We start from the raw sequence: 25,000 nt of genomic DNA, 5'->3' as shown, positions 1-25,000 counted from the left end.
TAGTTACAATATGCTAAAACTTTGGAATATAGAGTAGCAGTTCTAGTGACTGCCAAATATTTTGAGCATTTGATTGACATTCATTGTTTCTTTTTGATTAACATTATTGTTAATCAAAAAGAAACAATTGAGGAGATGATTGAGGAAGTTGCAAAAAAGTTGATTTAAGCTATGAGAAAATATTAATATCTCTATTAATAATAATGCATCTAACACATGACTAATACAAGGTAAATGTACCAGAATAGTAAGAAAACAGTAGTAACCTTGTTGTCATCATACCCATGAATTAATAGTGAAGGGAGTGTTTGAGAATTGTTGAGATCTCAAGTTTGTGGAAATCTATAAGGTTAAAGACTTTATAGGAAAAGATAATAGCCAATTTATTAAAAAAAATAAAAACATTATATAAATTGTTTGGAATGCATGACATAACAGAATACTGCAATAATTCTCTAAAAAGTATCGTAAATCTCTGTGGTGGTCAATGATACTGCAGAAAGAGAAACAACTCTGATAAAAAAACATTTAATGAATCAGTTAGAGATAAACAACAAAAACAACTTTTGATAAGGGCAAAAGTCAAGCATTATAGTAAAACCATCACCAAGCATACAAAAGTAGAGATTGCATCTTGATTAATCATCAAAATTGATTAAAATAAATATAACATAACAAAACAACATAACATAACAAAAATGCCTTCAAAGCCATTTTTGTTATGTTATGTTGCTTTACTTCATTTACAGTTATTATTCCTCTGAGTTTTTGATTTTTTTTTTTTTCCTAATAAATATAATAAATATGCAATCTCTAAATATAATCCAACCTAAAATTTTAAATACCTTTATAAATTTTAAAATTACTTAGACTGAGAGCGATCTACAAATATTTTGCATATTTATATATATATATATATATATATATATATATATATATATATATATATATATATATATATATATATATATATATATATATATATATATATATATATATATATATATATATATATATATATATATATTAGTGTGATACAAAACTTTAAGGTTCAAAACTTTGGTTGTCCTCAAGCTTGCCCTTGCTCTATATGACAATGTTCTATAAGATAGTAATTATTCTATATGACATATGTTCTTTATGATAGCAATTATTAGCCATAATTTGAAGCAAATTAGATAATATTTAGGGGTTACCATGTTTGTTACATTTTTGGTGTAAGGTAAAAAAAAAATTTTTTTATTTAGTTAATATTATGAAAAGCTTTTGCTGCAGCAGTTGCAGGTTTACAATTTGGATATTCTTGAATCCATTAAAGAAGCTTGGCATCTTTGATCATCATGATGCTTTCTCAGGTAACAGAGCTTTATTCCAAAACTGTCCATATATAAATGCTACAAAAAGACATATGTCTCCTATTACTTTTTTTTCCTTACAGTAATAAAAAATTGATCCTGAAACTATTGTTAGACAATAATAAAAATTGATCCTGAAAATATTGTTAGACAATAATAGCTTTGGCCATCCAACGTGCATTGTGTGTTGCACCTTGAGTACAAAACTTTACATTAAAACCCGATGTTGTAGTTAATCCTACAAGAAAAATAAATTCAAGAGTCCTAAGTAATCATTCATGGGTTGTTGAATTGCTTAACAATAGAATATTAACATTTCTTTAAAGAGTTTGATAAGAAAATCACAGTTGAAAAGTTCTTCATTCCCTGTAGCGAACAGCTTTTAGTTGATTGCCGGCTATATATATCAGTGCCATACCCAGACATAATCTAACACTGTTTACTAATACTAGTTTACTGGGCACCTAAACTAAAAATTCATATACAAATATATATATATATATATATATATATATATATATATATATATATATATATATATATATATATATATCAGGGGCTACTCTAGACCGTTTTCATAGCGCCGACCATATTTTGACACATATTTGGGCGCCGCCCATTTTCAGAAATTGAGGAAATTTTTTTTTAATATTTCTTACAGAAAATACTGTTATTTTGAGAAAAAAAGCCTAATTACAACAAATTTCCTATATAGCAGGAGCCGGCACAAGGGTTACCACCACCCAAATTATTTTGAATATATGTATATATACATATATATATATATAAATATATATATATATACATATATATATATATATATATAAATATATATATATATATACATATATATATATATATATAATATATATATATATATATATATATATATATATATATATATATATGTATATATATACATATATATATATATATACATATATATATATATATATATATATATATATATATATATATATATATATATATATATATATATATATATATACATATATATATATATATATATATATATATATATATATATATATATATATATATATATATATATATATATATATATATATATATATATATATATATATATATATATATATATATATATATATATAATATACTAGTTTACTGGGGGCCCAAACTAAAAATTCCATGAGTTATAAATTCCAATATTAAATAAAAGCAAATAAACAAGTGTAAAAATTGTCTATAACTATAGTGGTGAACTTTATCAATGTTACTTATATTTTATATGGAAGTATATATATATAGTATACTTATGTGAGTTTAAGGAATGATTTTTTATTTCATTAAAAGATAAATTGCGTCATTAGCATATTTTAAAGTTCTGGGAGGTAATTAAATTTAGCTCTAAACCGCATTAAAATCTTAATTAAAAAAACTGAAGCACAAACGTTATTTAAAGTTTTTAATTATGTTTGGAATAATAAACTTCCATTCTTTTATCTTTACTAACGTTTTTATAATATTATAGGAAACCCTTGTTAAAAAAGTTTAGTTACAAATATACATTAGTAAATAATTACGAATTTAAAAAAATAATAATTAGGTAACTCATTTTTGAAGAGTTTTGTTATAATAGAATTAGCAAAAAAATTATTATTGTTTTTTAAAATAAACACAAATATGCAGCATTGATATTTAAGTTCTAAATATAATTTCAATTTCCAATTTTACTTAGTTCTTGAAGCATTGATATAATTTCTAATTTTAATTTTACTTCTTTTGAATCAGTTCTGATTAAATTAATTTCAGTTCAGTTCTTATGATTTCAATCATTTTAATTCTTATTTCAGTTTCTAAATCAGTTCATATTTTACTTCTATCAAATTTCAAAGCAATTAGTAGTCCTAACGACACATTTTTTTGAAAAAATTAAAGTGCAATCATGAAGTTTATGAATTTGGGTAACTTGTACTTGTTGCATTCATTAAAAAGAAAAATCTTATGACTCCTTCCGGGGCCTTAAAAAAAAAAAAAATTACCCCACCCCGGGGTAAGTTGGCGCAAACTATAATAAAGATTACAAACGTATTAGTGAGTAAAAATTTATAAAATTCTTTTAATATTTCTATGAGCTAGAAGCAGTTAGTAGTTCGAATATGAAGCCAAAACAACACCCCACCTTTGTTCCTGGTAACAAAATCCCATAAAAAATTTTTTTTGTAAAAAATAAATTAAAAAAATTTTTTTTTGTAAAAATAAATTTTTTCAATATTGTTACAAATAATAATTTTAAAAAAAAATTGATTTTATAAAGATATTTTTGTTTTTCAGCTTCCCCTGTGAAAATTTTGCCAATAAACCCCAAAAGCTTTTCAATGAAAGATCCTGAAAAACAACAACTACTAAAAAAACCTGACTGATAATAGTAAATCAGTTGTGACTGGAATATTTATAGTAGTTTTATTCATAGGACCCAAGATGAAATGATCAATTAGGAAAGTTCCCTAAGATTTCTGATACTTTTTGATAAAAGACTCTGCACATAAACGCAATTCGTCAACTTACCCCTGCTGACAACTAGCCCCGGTCTCCCCTATCATTATTTCAAGAAATAATGTAATACATAAGTTTCAAGAAAGAAATTTAAAAAAATTTTTAACTTAGTAATAAACATCTAAATAACCATACAAATAGTCATAAAATAGTCATTCAATGATTCAATTGAGTTATAATAAGATTTTTTTTTGAAATTGAAAGAAAATATCTGGTTGAATTATAATTACAAGTTTTTGTTCAGTTTCATAAAAACTCTCATCTCTAATGATTTTTTCATTCGATTGCGGCGACCAACAGTTAAAATTCCACAAAGTGAAAAAATCCTTTCTACAAACGCCTGTGATGCTGGGGCGGACAGTAAATCTTCAGGCAAAATTCCAATCTTGCTATACTTGCTTTTGTTTTGTTTCCAAAAGAGCAGGCCGTTACTTGGCAGCGCTTCATCACCGCTTATGTCAACCAAATACCTTGACAGCTGACTTGCAACAGTGATATTGTCTTGGTTATAAATCTTTCCTTCTTTTGTAAAGATTTTATTTGACAAGAACTTAAAGCGCTTTATGGCAGAAAATTCACATTCAGATCCATTTGACTCAGCAGCAGCTTGTAATTCTTGTTCTACTCCACAAACTTTTATTATATACATCTTTGCTGCATGGAGCAAGGTGTCCATTTCCGTTGTGAGTATAAAGACAGCAACGGTTGGATCTAACAAACATGCAGCAGACGGAAGAGGATTAAACGTATCTGAGTCCGGCTGCAGAATTGATTGAAACCGTTGACGTAGATCTCCAAGAAGATTCGCTGTCAAAGACTTGTTGGTAGGATATTCTTGTAAATGGCATTCCAAATTGAGTATAGATGGTAGAACCTGTGAAAGAGACTGGGCATTGGTCTGAAGTATATCTGTTTGTACTGCAAATGGTTCCAAAAGTGAAGAAATGTTTTGAAGACGAACCCATTCACTTGCTTTGAATGTGTCGATTCCTAAATTTAAGTAAACTATCTGTAATTAAAGTTTACTAATAACAATTGTTATAACTAATAATTGTCATTGATATACGTCTCTTTTTTCCATGCTGTTGTGATGTGATTTAAAAGGCAGGGTAAAGTCTTTCCGTGTTATTAGTAAACCTAATTTAAAGACTATATGCCCTGTCTTGTTTTTTAATGATAATGACTAATGAACTTACAATTTATTAACATTTTCGTTTTTTTAGTTTAAATAAGGTAAGACACAATTTTGTAGATTTAATAAAATTCCGAAAACAATTTATGTACACTAATAACATAAATAATAAAATAATATGTACCAATTTCTGTAAGAACTTCATTCACCGATGTCTTTATTTTCAACAGCCGGTCAATCATCTGATATGTACTGTTCCATCTTGAGGTGCATTCAGTTATCACAGACTTCCCACACTTGTCAATAAGTTTCTCAATTGCCACACTCGATTTCCTAATTCTTGATACAATTTGTCTTGTTTCTAAGATGGTTGCACTATAATGTTCATAAACTGGTTTTATGAGAAGCTGGAGTGTGTGAGCCATACAGGGCATTCGACGATATGGAATATGATCTGGTAGGAATAAATCAGTTTGTTCTGACTGAGACTGGATCTCTTCCTCATCAGTTTCATGTTCAGACTCGTCAGATTCAAACTCATAAGATTCAGATTTGTCAGATTTCTTAGCTGAATGCACTTCCTGTAAGAGCCTGATGGCTTTAACCATATTAGAGCCGTTGTCTGAAACAATCAACATAACTTGATTTTCTCTAATACCCCACTGGTCAAGACATTTCTTTAAACATTCGGCAAGCATCTCACCCATGTGGGGATGTTGGAGTTCCATCAAATTTAGGAAAGCATGTCGTGTTTTATCAATGGTGGTGTCATAGAAACAAGCAGATACTCCAAGGAACGATGCTGTGAGACCCTTCTTCGTCCAACCATCAAGACAAATTGTTACTTTGCGTGTATGATTTATCAAGTCTTTCAGTTGTGCAGATTGTCGAAGAAAACGCTCGTTTATCCGCTTGTTCAGTGTTGCAGACCCTGCAATATAAAATTTAAATTAGTTAAAATTTAATGCACTTCAGTTTGTGTAGTTAGTTACTATAGTGTTACACTAATGATACGATAATTACAGGTAAACATTTAAAAATTGTTTAGCATTGAATGAATCTAAAACAATAATTTAAAAATTTAGTTGTGTTAATTATTACCTGGCAATTTAAATTTTGGGTCAAGCGTTTTTATCATCTTTCGAAACGACGGCTGATCTAGCAATACCATTGGATAGCTGGTATTAACAATCATTTCAATCACGCTATCCTGACGCACTTGATATTCACTTGATTCCGTTGGCCACGCGATGATTCGGTGTTCAAAGCTCTCTCTTATTGTCTGGGTTTTTGTCTTTCCACTATTTTGGGAAGATGTAGAATTAATTTCATCAATTTTACGTATCAAAAACATTTTTTCTGCATTTCGTTTTTTCTTTTCATCCGTGTAACATTTGTGTGTCTCTTTATGTATTCTCTGAATGTGCGCTACTAAGTTACTGGAATTTTTTCCGGCAAGAAATGCGCCACACACGCCCTCATTATTTATGTCCTGTACTACACACTTGGATTTGTCAGTTTTTTGATCGTAAACAAAGAATTTCCATACAGGACTGTCACGCTTCCTACCAGCCAACAACCTTGATAAACTCATTATTCTGTTATTGATTGATTTGCAACTCTTAAGAATCTACAGATTTTTATTTTATTTTACAACAAAAGATTGGACGCATTGAATTTATACTTAACGTAATGACAAGCACGTGACCAGTTTTGTGGTCCATTAATACATTCTATAATCATTTCAAATATCATCGTTATGGTCAAACATGTGCGCCAATTTCAAACCAAGTATGTAAAATTTGTAAACTAATTGTCAAAAAAAAACTAATTATTGTATCAAAACTTTTTTAATATTCAATAATTTTCGTTCGTTAATAATTCTTAATTCTATTCCTATTTTCGTTTTTTGATGCGTATATTCAATTCTATTTCAGTTTTCGTTCTTCAGGTATATCCTAATTTTAAGTTTTTATTCACATTAACGAAATCAATTATTTTTACTTCAAATTTTACTTCACGTTAATGAAAATATCACTGATATGCAGTGCAGAGAGATGTTTTCCTAACACCCTCGGTGTGAAATACGGTGTAATATCATTGTAACATAAATGACAATAGGGTCAAGTTCGCAAAGTTGTTTATAAAAGAAAAGCATTACCGTTGAAATTATTTTAAAAAATAAATTAATAATTGCATAATAAAAAAACTAGGTAATAATAAAAATTATTTAAAAAATTAAAAAAGTTGAAATGCAAATGTTTTTAATTAAATTGGACTAACTGATCGGTTTCTCAAATAAAAAATCAGTTTCTTATAAAAATTTCATTATGAAAAAATAAATTGCTAATACTGTCAAAATCATTTTCTTAGTCTTCCTATTAATACTATCATTTAAAATTCAGTTTATTTTTAAAAACACATTTAAAAAAGGAAAAAATTAAAAAAAAAAAGGCAAACCTTTTTTTTATTTGACTCGCACTCGTATATATATATATATATATATATATATATATATATATATATATATATATATATATATATATATATATATATATATATATATATATATATATATATATATATATATATATATATATATATATATAAATATTATAAAATTTTTACAAACTAAATTATTGCTTAATAATTTTTATATTATGAATTGTATATTTTATATATTATTTATAATGAATTATAAAAATTTGTCTCAATTTAAGCAAAATTAAAAAATATAATAAAAATTGTAATTACGATTACAAACACTTTTATAGTGGAATTTTTAATTCATTTAATATTTCTTAAAAATTTTTGCATTCTATTACAGTAAGAAAATATATAAAAAATTTTATGTTAAAATTTTTGTAGCTCTTTGTTTGCCAAATTTTTTATCAAATAAAGTTGTTAACAAATAAATGGAAATTTTTCATGTTGCGATAAACAACGCTTGTTGTCTATATATTATTGTAACATTAACATTATGTGCATATGCTTGCAATGAGTATAAAATCATATTTTGTATATAAGTAATTTTATTTTAATTGTATTATCAGCAATTTTAGTTTAATGAATAAACAGATATCTCACGCAAAAACCGAAAACTCTCGTAAAAAGCTGTTTAGAGGAGCAGCTCACATGGCTTGCCATGTTCGTTTTAGGAGAGCTTTTCTCTGCTCTTGCACTTATTTACTCCCACCGAGGACTGTACATAAAGAAAAAAAATTAAATCATTATAATACTTTTATCATTAAAAATACAAAAAACTTTATAAATAAAAAACTTTATATATTCATTTATAATTTATTTTACTATCATTAGCAGTGATTTTTTACTTCATTTAAAAGCATTTCAATAATGTAAAAACATTAGCAAAGATCAACGTTATTTAATATTAATGGCTTTTTAAAATATTTGAAATTTTTAACAATATTTTTTTTTACTTTTTGGGTGTGTTAATGATTAATGATAAGTTTTTGATTAATGATAAGTTTTACTTTGATTAATGATTAATGATAAGTTTAATGATTCTTATATTTACTAATAAGATTCAAAATAAATTTGTTCACATAAAGTTTATTCAAAATTTATTCAAATAAACTTTATTAAAAAGATTTAATATAAATTCGCTTATATAAATTCATTTATTCATAAAAATGCATTCATAAATTCATAAAATTGAAATGAATAATTTTTTTTATTTACCATTTATTATAAAAAATATGTACTTATAATTTATATAATATTAATAAAAAATTATATACAACTTTTATTGATACTTTAAACAAAAATCATCACATTAACTTGTTACTTTATTTAAAAGCATTTGGTAAATATAAAAAAATCAGTAAAAATAAAGGTTTCAATGTTATTTATTTCTAACATTCAATTCCAAATCTTTTTTATTCAGTGCTTTTTTGAAATGATAAAAGCCATGGTCAAAAGGCCTAAACAAAATATTATTTGTGTACTCATATAATGGTGCTTCCTGATATATATATATGGGGATACTGCTTTTTTTTCCGCAATGTTGAGAGGGAGGGGGGGAAGGGATGCTTTTGTGTCCCCCCCCCCTTCTTCCATAGTGGTGCCGCGACAATGATTTTTAATCAATCATTTTTTCAATCATCATTTTAATCATTTGTGTTTATCTTGTTTAGTTTTATCCCAAGATAAGGAGTTGATTTAGAAGGCATTTTTTTGAATACATGAATTTACCGGTGGCAATGTTACTTTAAATACGATAAGAAAGCTATTTTACATAAGTCTTTAATAAACGTTTTTGCTGCAAATACCACGCTATTAGTAAAGATTTATTGAAAATTGTTTAAAGTATTTTAAACATTTTTTAACAATATTTTAGTAAATTTAATTTTAGCAGTTGTTAATGTTTTAAATAATTTGTAATTAAATGTTTAAATACTTTAAACAAATTTTAATAAAAGATTTACTTTATATAATATTAAATTGCGCAATATTTGTAAAATTAACAAATTAGTTTTACGTCTTGTATTCAAATTAAAAACATAAGCATTTAATAAACGTATTTAATAAACTATTCGAATAAAAAACATAAACATTTGATAAACGTATTTACTATTATTTTAATTCTAAAATTTAAATATTAGCTAATCTGTTCATTTAACTTTTACTGAAGGTTAATAATTTTTATAAGTGATTTTAAGGCGCTTTTTAAATTAAAGATAATTAAAGAAGAGATAATTACGGTAAACATAATTTTAAAAATGTTCTATATTTTTTTTATAAAATAGCATATTATATTTTAAAAAATATATTCTTTTAACTATTAAGTATAATTAAAAAAATTAAGTTTAACAAATAAATTACATTTACTATGGATTATTTTAAACAGACCTTAATAAAATTTTTATTAAGTTATTGTAATCATTATTTTTATTAATTTAAAAGTCAAAAAAAATATGGAAAAGAAACAAAACTTTACAAAAAAAATTACATTTCCTTTTTTCGTTTTCTTCATGTAAATTAAAATAGCAACCTAAAGATCAAAAGTTCATTCATTCAAATATTAAATTTGCACAATAGGTATTAAGACTGAAGTTTTTTACTTTTGCTCATTTATTATCAACAGTTTACTCTTAATTACCAAAAAACAAAAGCAAACTTTACTCTGAATGAATTCTTTTAAACCGCTCTATCTTTCGAGAAAGCAAATTTTTACACATTCCATTGTTATAAAATTTTGCAACAAGTTTTTAAAATTAAGTTTCATAATGACATTTATTTTTTAAAAACTAACGTTCAGTTTTAATCGAAGAACAGTTACGTCATGTAATGACATAAAAAAGCAATTTCTTTTTAATACATTTTATTGTCCTGAAGGTAGCTAAAATAAACTGAAAATTATTTATATACTACTGCATTTAAAACCGATAATTTTTGAGAGCTTTTTTTTGGACACCCATATTGCTCCAGTGGTACTAAAACAGGTCTGGGTTCATTCGTGTGTATATATATATATATATATATATATATATATATATATATATATATATATATATATATATATATATATATATATATATATATATATATATATATATATATACACACACATAAATATATACACACACACGCACACATATATACATAGCTTATAGAAGATTCGGACCACAAAATATTAGAAAATTATCTTGAATAGTTAACATATTAATGTTATATAGTTAATGTATTATTAATTATATATAGCGTATATTATTATCTTAAGCAATATGAACTTCAGCAACAAAAAAATCCAAAGCTAAATTATGAACTGATGCTACATGACTATCAAAAAGGTCAGGAAAAAAAACAATACCTGTTTGTATAAACATGGTGTACTCCCTTCAAAATATGAACCTGGTAATAAATCAAAAACTTCAGAACTTGTTTCAAAATTAAAATCTGCTGGATGACTAAAAAAAAAGAAACTTTTATAAATTCAAAAAAATATGTAAAACAGATAAAATAGATACCTTTAGCAGCTTAACCAATTAGAAATAAAATGCAATAAAACTATATGTAATAGTAACTGGTACATGCTAAACATCATCAGATAACACCCAACACCAGCAGATCTAATTTTGTTAAAATTGTATACATTCATTGTCTTTAGAACTGCCATTCCTCAATGTAAGAAATGATATTCCTACATTGATGAATGGTAATTCTAAAAATAACATTAGGTTAATTATCCATGAAAAAAACTTTCTTAAATTAAAAATTCACCAGCTTCTGCAATTCCAGAAGGTCACAAAAGATCACAGAAGAAACATCACATTCAAAATTGAATATTTGGATGGTTTAATTCATCATTAAAAACTAGCTGCCAGTAAGATTAACAAGAAGGTTATTAATATAGTTGAAAAACAACACAGAACCATAAAGGAATCGTTGCAGAGTGACTGAAGTTACTGGAAATGAATGAGAATGTTGTTCAACAAAGTCAACTTTAACACTGGGGTTAGTATGGAATAATCATCTAAAAGCTTTTTTAAATACACCTTTAGAAGAGAACTTCTGAAGGAGACCAAACTTTTTAAAAAGCCTTAAATATGTCAAAGCGCATCTGATGCATGGTAAAATTTTTCTGTTATTGTGATTACCAAATCAGCAGTAGAATAAGGATTAAAAAGTTGAATTGATTATTAGAGAGAAGTTATTAATTGTTAGAGAGTAATTTGTTGAACTCAAGATAAAATATGAGATTTTTTTCTTTAATTATCTATTAAGTTGCTCTAACAAGAACTAGTGGTCTTCTCACAGTGCATCACAAAAAATTGATGCCGAGTTTGATAAAATATAACCAGGGCCGGATTTAAGACCAGGGCTGCATAAACATTTATACATCCTAAAATATATTTTTTTTATTCAAAAGTCATATTTTATTTTGTGTATATATGCATATATAAACACCATCATGATCAACAAGATCATCATAATGATCATTATCATCATCATCATCCTCACCATCATCATCATTACTATCATCATCATCATCATCATCATCATTATTATCATCAAGCTTTAGCCTTGTTTGCGCTGTTTTTCTAATATAAACAATCTCTCTTTTTCTATAACTAATGCTCATTCATATAACATGTAAGGCACTTTCTTCAAGTTTTCTTACTTCTACCACTAACATTTTCTACTGAAGTTGCTACCTCTCTACATGCTAAATCATACCTAAATCACTTTAATCTTTTGCTGACAAAGATTGTTTGATACAACATTTTTTCTAATCTCTGTCTAAGATTATGGCCTTCTTTTCTTTTCTTGTTAGGGTCATACCACACATCCATATGATTTTTTTTTGGCAAATACTACACCATATAAATACAAAAAATTATATAAATATGTAAGGTATTGTCTGATGTTAAGCTATGTTATTCTTACTTTACTATAAATTTTATCTTATCTCAGATGATAGGTTCTAGAGACTTTTGGAAAGCCTTAAATAGTGTCATTAACTAAAGCAAGTCTAACATTTAATCTCAAATTTATGGGTCTCATCTTTTAACTTCTCCCGAGAATAGGGCAGAGAGATATTTGGAAAGAACTTTTTTTTTAACTATACTCTTGAATGGCCATATTCTTCAATCAAGACTTCCATCATAGTCTTAAAAGAAAAAAGAAGTTTTTTGAAGAAAGTTCTGTACTCCAGAACTTTCTTCAAAAAACTCTGACCTCATCAAATATCAAATATTAGTCTTCACTCTATTACTAGTTTCTTTTTATAAAAATTTTGAAATTATTAAATAATTTTTTTTTAACTGCAGTATTAAAGTTATTCTTGAAAACCTACACTCCTCACCATTTCAAGTAACTTTAAGGGTACCACAAGATTCTATAGGTGCTTCTGTATTGTTTCTCATCTACAATAACAATCTTCATGAAAATTTTATATCTATAGTGCCTCTACTTGCTGCGACTTAACTTCATACTTATGTGTTGACAAAAAGTATTCACTTTTTGATGGCCTAAAATAAGCAGCCAATTTTTAATTTAATCTCTCTTCTGTAACAGCGTGATCCCTTTAAAGGATAACATTCAACACTGAGATTCAAAGTTAAAACAGCTGAATTTAAATACAAAAAGCTAGTAGCTCTGTAAAATTTAAGGCAAGTTTCAACAGACCAAAAAGCTACCAAAAACCACAAATATAGCTATTAAGTATATATAGGCCATTAAATAATTATGTTTTTTTTTTTGGAAATCTTCAAAATTTTTCTGGAAATCTTCAAAATTTTCTGGAAATCTTCAAAATTGACTTGAATATTATTTACAGAAAGTTGACTTGAATAGTATTTACAGAAAATTGACTTGAATAGTGTATGCAGAAAATTGACTTGAGTAGTATTTACAGAAAATTGATTGGAATAATATTTAGAGAAAATTGATTTGAAAATGATGTCTAGAAATATAGTAAAACAATCATTTTGGAATAACCTTTATTCTTTTAAAACAAGTATTCAAAAGTGCATACTTATTTGATGTGATCTGGTTAATAAGTTCATTGCAAGCAAGAAAAACTTTTTGTAAATCTTTCAAAAATGTAATTGTTGACTAATTAATGGTAATAAATGCTGGTTATTAATGAATGGCTCACATAATGATAAATGTAAATCATGCAAATATTTAATGTTTGTAGTAAAATATCTTTTTGAAATGTTTATTGTTCTTAACAAAAAACATTTGAAAAAAATTAAAGCAATATTATTTTTCCTGTCCTTCTTAAATTTAACTGATAATAGTTGTGATGCTTACACAGAACAACAAGAGAAATGAAAAACTTATAACCTGCTACCCTATTGACTTTAATTGTAAAGTAATATTAAAAATAGTAATACTTAATAATAGGCCATAATTTATTATAAATTATAATAAATTATTATAAATTACATTTTTAGAAAATTTGGTTAAAAATAAAATTAAAAAAAACAGCCTTTCAAATCGTCTATGCATAAGAATTTTGAAAAAAAACTTAATAAGAACAAATTATTTATATTTAATGAAAGCATTCAAACATTTTATTAGAAAACAATAAAGAAAAAAAGTTGAAAAAATAGAAACAAGTTAGTTCTTGAGAAAGTATACACAGTAAAGAACAAGATAACAACAACTTTAGACAAAAGGAGTGAGTAAAACACATCTTCAAAATAAAATTAACCAGACCTTCCAACTCTCCACGTTTTGTTGTGAGATAATTATCATTTCTTACAGCCTTAAAGTTGATCTAGATTTTGTAAGGTAAATGTTAAAAAAAGTTAAGAAAAAAAGTTTTTTTAATTTACTCTCCAGGTAATTTTATGTTAAATGACCCAAATGTCTAAAATGTCATCTCATATCTCAAATTTTACTGATTTTTTTATAGTTGAGAGTATTTAGTAAAATAAGAACTCCTCAAAATTTTAGCCTCTAGCTCTAAAAAAATCCTGAAATATGACCATTTTACTTTCAGTAGATATAGGCCAGGCCCTTTTTGCCTCCTCAGAACTGCAACCTTTATTTAGAGTTTTCAAGACATAACTTTATAGATAATTGATCTATTTACTTATATTTGTACTTGGCTATTTTCAGGAGTAAAAAGTCCAAAAGAAATGATAAAAAATGTAAAAAAAATGTTATCAAGTATCTGTATTAATCAATTTAAATAAATTTAGGCAATTTTTTATATACCTGATTTTGATGCTCAAGAAACCCATGTTGCCTTGATGATATCCAAAAAACAAATTTTTATACATCATTCTATATTTAGACAACCTAAGGGTCTATGGGGTCGAGGCACTAGGGCCATGCCCCACTTATTTTCTCAACAAACAAAAAAAAATTTGATTTTAACAAAGTAAAGATAACTTTGAAAATATTGTCTTCAAAAATTTTTTGGGTTTGAAATTGTTCTGTTTTATTTAACTACTTACAAAATAAAATACAAAAAAATAAAATGTTAAAATTTGATTGTGTTAAAATTTGCCAAGATGTTCTAAGTTCAAAGTATACATACATTAATGGTGGCATGGCCTTGGCCAACTGACATGAAATTACCTCTCAGTTTTTTAGCTAGTAATCAAGTACAGATAAATATCAAATGTGGTTTAATTGATAAAAAAGCATGACATATTTAAAATACATATAAACCAGCACTGAAGTAAAAGTCATCTTTTTTTTACTGTCAAAACAGATCATTTACCTAAATTGAATCCTGTATGTTTACATTCTAAAACTTCAGCATTCATTATTTTGACAACAAAGCAAAATTACAAAAAAGCAAATTCAGCCAAACATGGTGTGCAGATTCTTTAAGCTGTTAAAGATATTATCTACTAATTTTACAATTTTGTGTGTGGTAAAAAAATTCATTGCAATCATCAAAGAGTTAAAGATATATTATCATTGCAAAACAAGTAGCCACGAAGCAAATATCTTAGCAATAAAAAAATAAACTTATAATAGAAAGCTGTAGTAGTTTGAAAAGTAATGGTAATTAGTTTTAATTTTTTAATATAAAAAAAGTATAAATAATTACAAACCATACAGCTTTAAATATTTATCAATGTGATTTAAGTATAGGTTTAAACTTTCACTTTTAACAATAAAATCAAATAGTTTATTCTACATTATTGAGACTCTATTTATTTGTAAAGTGATGACAAAGGTTGCTGTTTTTTACGATTTCTCTTCGGATTTTAAGCTAATATGAAGCAAAAATTATAAGCTAATATGAAGCAAAAATATTTTTATTCAGTTTGCTATTTTTTTTTTGAAACTTTGTGCAATTGCATTAAGTTGCCTCTTTAACATCTTTTTTTTGGTGTGCTCAAGCCAAATATTTTAATTCTTGCTTTGTAACTTAAACTTAATTCGGGATACCCATTTAGTGGCAAACATTAAACTTTTTCAAGTGTATGAATATCATTATTTAGGTTTTAATGGGAACTATGCTTGTACTTCAAATTCAATATTGAGTCTTATAAATGTTACTATATGCTTATATCGTTAACAATATATGTATAGAAATACTTTATTTTTGACATTTTGATCTTTTTTGGTATAAAAAGATGTAATCATTTTCTCAATATAATGATGATTTATAAATATAGTGATGATTGTTGTTGTTTTTTTTAAGTGCGTGATTGTTTTCAATATTAAATTTTAACTGCCAGAGCTAAAGCCATTTGTAGACTTTGTTTTTTCATTTTGAATTTCTTTTTGAAGCAATTGATGATTTTTAAATGTTTTCCTGTTTTATTTGTTGTCATCTGCAAAAAGCTTTTTTAAAAGAATTTTCAAAAATATCTCTGATAACTATTGATTTATATTAAAAATAAGATAAGAGAAACTAACTCTATAATATTATTTTTTTTAAAAAACTGCCATTACATTAGATAAACAAATATTTAAAAACCTTATTAGATTTTAGGTTTCTTCTGATTTTTGCATAAACCTCAAATTTTTTATCAAATATCAAAGTTTTAAAAAGAAAGGTTGGAAGGTCTAAAATAATAGAGTTTTTTGTTTGGTTATTTAAAAGTGACTAACACCATCCTTTTACATATTAAAGTCCTGTAGAACTGTGTTTTACAAAGCTATACTTAACCTAATATACAAACTTATACCCAACTCTGAAAAAATAGTTTTTGTAATAATAATACTTCTAAGAGTACTTAAATTAAGTACTCTATTAAGAAAACTTATATGATAAAATACAAAACAAAAAGAAATATGTACATGTGTACATACTCACAAAATACAATAACTATTTGATTTTACAAACCTTCCGAATTGATCAATTCCACAATTATCAATATGCATTGCTCGTAAATCATTTTGAAAAAATAACGATGAAAATTTCGAGTTTTTTTCAAACTGTAGTTTTTTTTCATTAGTTTTATCATTTACATCATTTGCTAACAGTATCAAGAAAATAAAAACTTGATCAGCTGAATTATTATTCAATGCCTTCAAATTTTGAGAGCAATTGTAAAGTTGATCAGCTTCATTTGTTCGACCATCTATCTGAAGCTTGAATATTTTTTCTGCAACCATATTATAAACATTTAACGGCTCAAGAGAGATTTGCATAATTTGTTTATTAAAGTTTGATAAACTAATATAAGGCGAAAAAAGACTTAAATACAAAGATTCATATAACTTCTTTTTTAATTTTTGTATAAAATAAGCATCATTATGACGTACAAAACTTGAAACTTTAGTTGTCAACTTTTTTAAGAAAATGTTACAAAGTTTATTGAAACAGTCTTGAATGCTACATGTTTCACAACCCTCCTCGCTCATTGCTTCTATATATCTTGATTCCATTTTCATTTATATATTTATAAATAATGTTTAACAGCTAAAATACCAAAATAAATAACACTTTGTTGATTGTCATTGTAGATTATTGAAATTTAAATTACAGCGGATAACCAGATAACAACTAAAAAGTGAACCTTAGTAGGCCTATGTGTTATCATATGTAATACCTATCTGTAACACATTTTGTTGAACTAAAGAAATTATAAAATCTTGGTTTTGACTGATCAAATGAATTTAAATAAAAATTTACTGAATTTTCTTTAGAGATAAAAACAACAGTGCGGGCCCGTAAACAAAAATTTCGACAAAAATTACATTAAGGGGGCAGCACTACCCGAAAAAGTTTTAAGGCCTTTTTTTTTTTTTTTTTAGTTTTTTTTTCAGTCAATTTCTTCAAAATAATTTATTTGAAAACTTATCGGGGGCAAATGCCCCTGCTGCTCCGTCCCCCCCCACCTTCCCCCTGGTTGATACGGGCCTGCAGAGCAAAATCATAATAACGCTAAAAATCTAGTGATTATCCAAATTGCACGGTGTGCCCGCAACAAGTTTATATTGACAAAGTGTCGTAAAAAGGTTTCTTATTTCTGCTGCTATTAATCCCAGGGGCGGATCCAGAATTTTTATTGACTGTAGCAAAAATGCCATAAATATTTTTTGGTCTTAAAAAAAAAAAAGGTCCTCGCTTTTCACATTTGCCGACAGTACGAAAAGTTCAAGTTTGCCGACTGTACTATATGATCTACATTTGCCGATTTAAAAGAACTAAATTTGCTGACATAATGAAATAAAATTCATTGATAGGGGGTGGGGGGAGGGAATCACACACCACTTGCGCCGGCCTTGGATGTACAGCGGCTTGGAGTGATACATGAGGTCCCTTACCACTGCTTTCTTCTATCGTCCGTTTAGAGCGGAAGAACGTTAGTTGATTTACGCGACGTTAAAACTATCTAGTTAAACTGAATACTTTTTATCAATATAATAGTTTACTTGTTTTTTATGACTTTTAATAATGACTAAAACCCTAAACGAATCCATATCCTCAGTCGATGTATTTAAATTTAGCTCTTGGTATTCCTATTGCCAGTCAATCTATTTATGTCAAATAATACACAAAACATTATATAAATTTATCTATATTTAAATTAACTAAATATTTGTGGCTGTTAAAATGTTTTGGTCTGCAAAAAAATTAGAGGTTAATATTTGAAAATGAAAACAAATTTAATCAAAATTTGTTTAAAATTCATTTTTTTTATTTAATCAAAATTTGTTTTACAACACATACTTTAATGGCTTACCTTTTATAAGGCAATTTATAAATATTTTCATATTTTAATAATATACTTTATTACTTCATTACAACAAACTTTTTGCCAAATAAAGAAAAAAAGAAACAGGTTTCAAATCAAATAAAAAAATAGTAAATAAACGTTTCAATAAAAATATATTGCTTTAAATAAATAAGAAATGCTTTTAAAATGCCAAAATAGCAAACTTCAGGCATATTACAATGAACAACGATACAATCAACAAATGTCAGCAAATAATAAAAACAAAAGTGTCAATGAATAAATGTCAACCTAACAAGACAAACTTAATATGGTCATTCTTTGTTTAAAACAACATAGTTCTTTGTTTGATTTGGGTGTAGAAAGTTTTCAGTTTTTTATAAATGAATATAGGAAAGTATATTATGACGATAACACTCAATTTCAATTAAGTAATGCATTAAAGCATTAAAGTATTGAATATGGAAGTCAAATAAAGTTTGTCTTTAATCAAATTGAAGAAAAGCCATTGAACAGTATTGTCAAAAGGACATTTTAATCCATCTATTTCAAATGATTTTAGATATTGACCAAAGTTTAAAAAAATAAAACATTATACTGGCAAAATTTTATATTCATTAAGCAAATCATAATTTCAAAATACATGTTAATGTAAACAAAAGACTTCTTTGGTTTCGAAGAACACTTAAAAAATGTCTAAAGATACTTTTCTTAAATTTCTAATTCTGTTTCAAGTAGTTCTGTAACCAATTTTCCTAACATAACATATTTGCAACAAAAGTGTTTCTCTTAATAGCGTTTTAATCAGCTAGATTATTTCTTCACATGAATAATTTGCAAAACGCCTTCTGACATGCGTTAATATTTTATGCCTATTTTCTGATTTTTTTCATGCATAATGCTGTATCGCCAAAATCCCAAACAAACTTTATTTGTTTATCATTTACATCTCTGAGGAAGCATTTTGATCATTATTAAACCTAAAATATATGCCCACGCTTTTTAGATTAAAAGTTTTCCATTATGTGAAAGCAAGTTTAATAAAATCACCAGCCTTGTTAACGCTTGAGATTATAGAAGTTTTACCTTGATTAAGAAGAACATTGTAAGTATTATCAGAAAAAAAAGGTTTTGCTTTTTAAGCCCATTATTTTGTATGTTTTTGATAACGTGGACAAAAAGTCAAACAACTAAAGAGTCCTATCTGTAGTTAACCAAGGTTTTTCATTAAATGTTAAAGTTAGATTTTTATCACATTTAATTGCCTTCGCTTTGCTATTTGACTTTCTTACTGATTTTAAAGTTAAACGAATTTGATCACATTAAAATTAGGAACTTATATGTTTACAGGTTTTCACAACATTTTCAAAAGAAATTTAGGACCATCAAACATATAACTTGTATTACAAGCTATCATAACAAGCTATAAACTTGTATAACAAGCTATCATAACATCTAAAATACTTTTCGAAAGAGAATTTATATCAATGGTTTTCCCAAAACAGCAAATTCCTGATACAATAACATTTTTGTAACACCTTGTCAAAGGGAACAATAGTTCCTAGTAGAAGCTAAAAAAAAAGCAGTAGAAAGTTCCTTTGATGCAGTTTTATTAGACAATTCCTATGGGAATCGTCTAATAAATCTGTATCATAATTTTTAATTAGAGCTGAGCCTTTAACTTTGGAAGATTTATGATATTCATACAGATTCTTTCAAAACTAGTCTTTCCATCTTGATCGGAAATGCGTCAATAACATGGAATGACGTTTATTACATTGATTTATATCTATATTATAATTATTTTCGAAAGAGAATTTATATCATTGGTTTTCCAAAAACAGCAACTTCCTGATACAATAACATTTTTGTAACATGCACCTTGTCACAGAGAATAATAGTAGTAATTTCCTAGTAGAAATTTCCAAATTAAAAAAGAGTAGTATAAGGTTTCTTGCAATTTTAGAATGAACTAAAAATCGATCTGAGATGAAAATTGATCATTTTAGTTAAACCTTTTTGTAGTTTTGCTGTCTATCAGATCATATAATAAAGTGTTGCTAGACGTTTTAAAACTCGCATTAGGTAAACGCTCTATCCAACGTGTTTTCTTCTCTTTGTCTCTGGGAAATCTATAAATTTTTTAAAACGTTTTTAAATCGTTTGACTTAAAAACCAATGATAATCAATGATAAATAACTCGTAGAACAGCAATAAACACCATTTTTCATAAACATAAACAAATTTCGCTATTTTCATAAAAGGTTAAATAAATAAACCAACAGACGGTACTATTTAATTTAGTCTTTATAATTATAAAACCTCGTCCTTTAATGTTTGCTACCCACTTTATTAAAAAAAAAGTTATATTAACAGAGAGTGGATATTTTACAGAATTTCTGTCTTTGCTACACAATTTTATTTTTACTACAGGTTCTCGCATGATGACCTTTGGTCACTACGTAAGACCTCCTTATTAATAAAAAGAATGAAGCTAAATACCCTGAATATGTAAAAAATTATTGGGGGTATGTATAGAGTTGTTTTAAAATATGACTTTTGCTACAGTTGCTACAGTCGATTTGCCATTTTATTTAACTCCCAGTTCAATTTAAATTTATACGCTCCGAAATGTTTGACATTCTTACAAAAATTTATGGGCATAAACCCGATAAAAACATAGGTTTTTCAGTGAAGCATTTAATTTTTCCGAATGAAATATTTCCGTAACATAGTCATCTTGGCTCAGATACAGTTTTGAATAAAATTTTGTAGCGCCGCATTTTGATTACTTGTAACCTGCATATTTAAATTATTTTTCTCTTTTACATGAAAAAAAAAAAAATGTATGTAAAAAAGAGAAAAAAAACTGAGTGTAGCATTTGCTACACTTGCTACAACCTGGATTCGCTCCTGAATCCTTGCGTTACCAGACTACTAAAAGTGCTTAACAAGCAAGGTGCAAGTATGGTTTTTTGTCAACCTCAACCGAATAATTTTCAATTTAATATTTTCAACGATAAACTATAAATATATATAAATAGGCTGTTTAAATAGGCTGCATAGCGAGGGATGGGGTGGGGTAAAAAGCAACGCCCCCTCGCTCCCTAATTAAAAAAAAATTAATTTTAAGCCAAAACTTAATATTATAGTTAAAAATTGTAGGTGATGATTTCCGTTTATTTTTCACAAGTTTTTCATCAATATTTTTGAATAATAAATAATAAAAATCACAAGCGAAAATTTCTAAAATTTGTCATATATTGGGTATTTATTTTTTCATGAAAAGCGACTATTCTAATTTTCAATTTATTAATCAATCTAAAGATTTATAAGTCGATACATTAAGTAAAAATCCATAAAATAAAAAGTATATGAACAATACGGAATAACAAAGATATGTTTAAAAATGTGGTATAAAAACAACACAAATATAGTGCCAATACGCTATCGTTTGCAATGAATGTTAGTTCCTTTATACTAATTCTCTGCAGCTGATTTTTTTAGGAATTATTAAGCGATAATAGATGTTCAAAATAATAAATATAATGTTTTAATAGTGGACTTTGCATTTTACATGGGTTTTAAATTTACCAAAATATGATTTTTTTAAAATATTTTAATCTAGTTAAATATATGGAATATTTTAGAAAAATAAAATAAAAATGAATATTTGAACTATTTTTAACAATTTAGGTAGCAAGTACGAGTGTATAAAGAAAAAAAAAATATTTTTGAACACATGTTTATAGATATAAAACAAAAATAGTGACAATAATATTTTTGATGAAATAAAATAGGTATATTTTGGGAGCTTTAAAGTTGGTTTAAATAATATCTGCAGCTGATTTTTTTTTTTTTTGAATAATATATGCATATTAGGATTTAATAAAATCATATCAAGTCTATGCATGCGGACTTTAGTTTTAGGAAGAAGTTAAAATTGAAGAAAAAACTTTTATTTTATGCTAGTTTCAAACATAAATAACTTATGCAAATATACAATAAAAAATTATTATTATTTCGAATTAAACTCTATACTATAAAATTTATTTTAAAAAAATAGTTTTAAATCTATACAGAAATAAAAAATGTTTATTTTTGCAAAAAATTATTCATCGGTTTTTAGTCGCTCTTGGATACTGTTATTGACTTTTCTTTCAAGAAAAAATATGAAACCTATATATTTTTGAGTTGCCTGGTCAATGACGCGTTTAAAAATAATAAAAATAACAAAAATTACAGATTTTTTATTTAATTTTTGCCAAAAATCAAGTTTTTGAGACCAGTGTGCGATCCTTTAGACATTGCGTACTCCTTTGGGCTAAAATTCTCTCAATATCTTGAACCTCAATTTTTCGAATTTTTTAACAAATGTTTTGAAAACACTCTATATTTAAAAATAACCTATTAAAAATAGATGTTAATTTAAAGATGTTAACCGTGAAATACCATGAAATATTCTTGAGTTTAAACATTATAGCTACATCCCAGTCAGATATATATGCTAGAGTAATATAGTTATTTTTAGTTGTTACTTAGGTTTGTAGCGAGCTTTGTAATTTTTAAACGAGAATTCATTATTTGTGGCGGCACTTAATATAATTTAGATTCTTTTATTATTATTATTATTATTATTATATATATATATATATATATATATATATATATATATATATATATATATATATATATATATATATATATATATATATATATATATATATATATATATATATATATATATGTATGTATGTAATCATATTTACATATATATATATATATATATATATATATATATATATATATATATATATATACATATATGTATTCATATATAGGGGAGAACGGGGTGAGATGGGACAAAAAAATTTGCTTGCGTGCTGCGCTTTAAATTTTCCACAAAAACCATACAAATAGCTATAGTCCAATGAATTGTCATGTTAAATTATTGCAAAACCCATTATTTAACCATCAAATTAAGTTCAAGGGCTTGGTTTTTTAAAGTGACACTGTTTGTCCCATGTCACCCCATGTTGGGGTGAAATGGCACAATGGTTGGGGTGAAATGGGACAAAAATAGAAACAAATAATTTTAAGCATTATTTTATTGTTTATTCTACTCCTTATAAAACATAACAATACACAAAATTTATTTATGTTTAACAAAATCAAAATACCATTCTAATTACATTTGTAACTTTGTTCAGCAGGTTGCTTGATGTTTAAATTGAGTCAAAATTACGTTGATGTCTGAGGGGGTAACTTTTTTTCTTTTTCTTATCTTTATCTTCTTTTTTTCTTTTACATTCTGATAAACTTTCAACTAGTTCATTTCTTGTTGGTGTGTCAGTCAATACCAGAGACCTAGAACATTTTCTTTTTGCACTTTTTCTCTTTGCCACTCTTTCACCCGCTTTTGGAAATGGCCTTATATCTTCTGCTGTCCAATGGTAAGCAGAAGTGCTGATTTGCTGTTTCTTTTCATTAATAACTTCAGATACAATACACAGTGATGTGGGGATTGTTTGTTTGTCGGAATTGTCATTTGCTGGAATTGGTCGATCAGATACATAAGAACATAAAAAGTCGATATCACTGAAAACATATGGATCGTACGGGAAAATGCCAGCTACTATAAAACCATTTTGAATGTTTTAAGAAGTAAAGACTCTCGTATAAGCTATTCCTAAATTTTCGGAAATTTCATATATTGTCATAGGAGTATTTGAATGTGCCTTTAACCATGAACCACATGCTGAATTGTTAAACTTCTTGTTAAATTGTTAAATGGCCCAAATACTGATCTGTCAAGTGGTTGCAGTTTGTGGCTGCAATGGGGTGGCAATGTCAAGAGCACAACATTGCTTTCCTTAGCTTTATCCATCAGTTCAATCGATATATGAGTTTTGTGGTTGTCCATTATTAGAAGAAATGGATGATCCTTGCTAGGATGTCCATACTCCACAAAATGATCAAACCATTTCAAACAAATTTCTGTATTTATCCATCCACTAGGATTAGCATCACCTTTTGTACCTGTTGGTGCACCTTTAAGCATATGGCTACGAAAGTGGACACGAGGAAATATCAAAAACGAAGGAATAAAATTTCCGAGGGCATTAAAGCAACCCACCATTGTAACTAGGTTTCCCCTTTCAGCAGAAGTTACCTGTCCTACTTGCTTTACTCCTTTACCAGCAATCACTTTCACTGGCTTATGAACAGTTGTCAGACCTGTTTCATCAATATTGTAAATGCAATCAGCAGAAAAGTTATAGCGCTTCTGCACACTGTCAAGGTTTTTGAAGAAAGTATCTACATTTGTGCGATTGAAACTAGCTGTTCGA

General features: G+C 26.5%; 2 protein-coding genes across 2 annotated transcripts in view; both read right to left on the bottom strand.

Moving 5' to 3' along the window:
* The window catches only part of LOC101237790 (gamma-tubulin complex component 6), a 77,698-nt gene extending 60,030 nt beyond the window's left edge, over positions 1-17,668 (bottom strand). Inside the window, exons 1-2 of the mRNA XM_065818165.1 lie at positions 16,814-17,668; positions 10,859-10,955 (exon numbers count right to left, since the gene is read on the bottom strand). The gene's annotated coding sequence lies outside the window, so the exon portion shown is untranslated. The remainder of the gene's footprint in view (positions 1-10,858; positions 10,956-16,813) is intronic.
* Positions 4,120-5,723, bottom strand: LOC136091096 (uncharacterized). The gene is made up of 2 exons (XM_065818082.1): positions 5,210-5,723; positions 4,120-4,883 (listed from the first exon to the last, which is right to left on the bottom strand). Exons 1-2 carry the CDS (start codon positions 5,721-5,723, stop codon positions 4,120-4,122), a joined length of 1,278 nt encoding a protein of 425 aa, XP_065674154.1.
* Positions 17,669-25,000: the final 7,332 nt, after the last annotated feature.

Source organism: Hydra vulgaris, chromosome 14 (genome assembly GCF_038396675.1).
Source record: "Hydra vulgaris chromosome 14, alternate assembly HydraT2T_AEP".
NCBI classification, from domain to species: domain Eukaryota; kingdom Metazoa; phylum Cnidaria; class Hydrozoa; order Anthoathecata; family Hydridae; genus Hydra; species Hydra vulgaris.
The sequence above is the reverse complement of the archived record's forward strand: the minus strand, read 5'-3'. Positions and strand labels throughout refer to the sequence as shown.

Coding starts and splice junctions, on each gene's coding strand:
- LOC136091096 (XM_065818082.1), bottom strand. CDS start 5,723: ATGCTTGCCGAATGTTTAAAGAAATGTCTTGACCAGTGGGGTATTAGA. Junction 4,884..5,209: donor TGAAGTTCTTACAGAAATTG/GTACATATTATT, acceptor ACTTAAATTTAG/GAATCGACACATTCAAAGCA.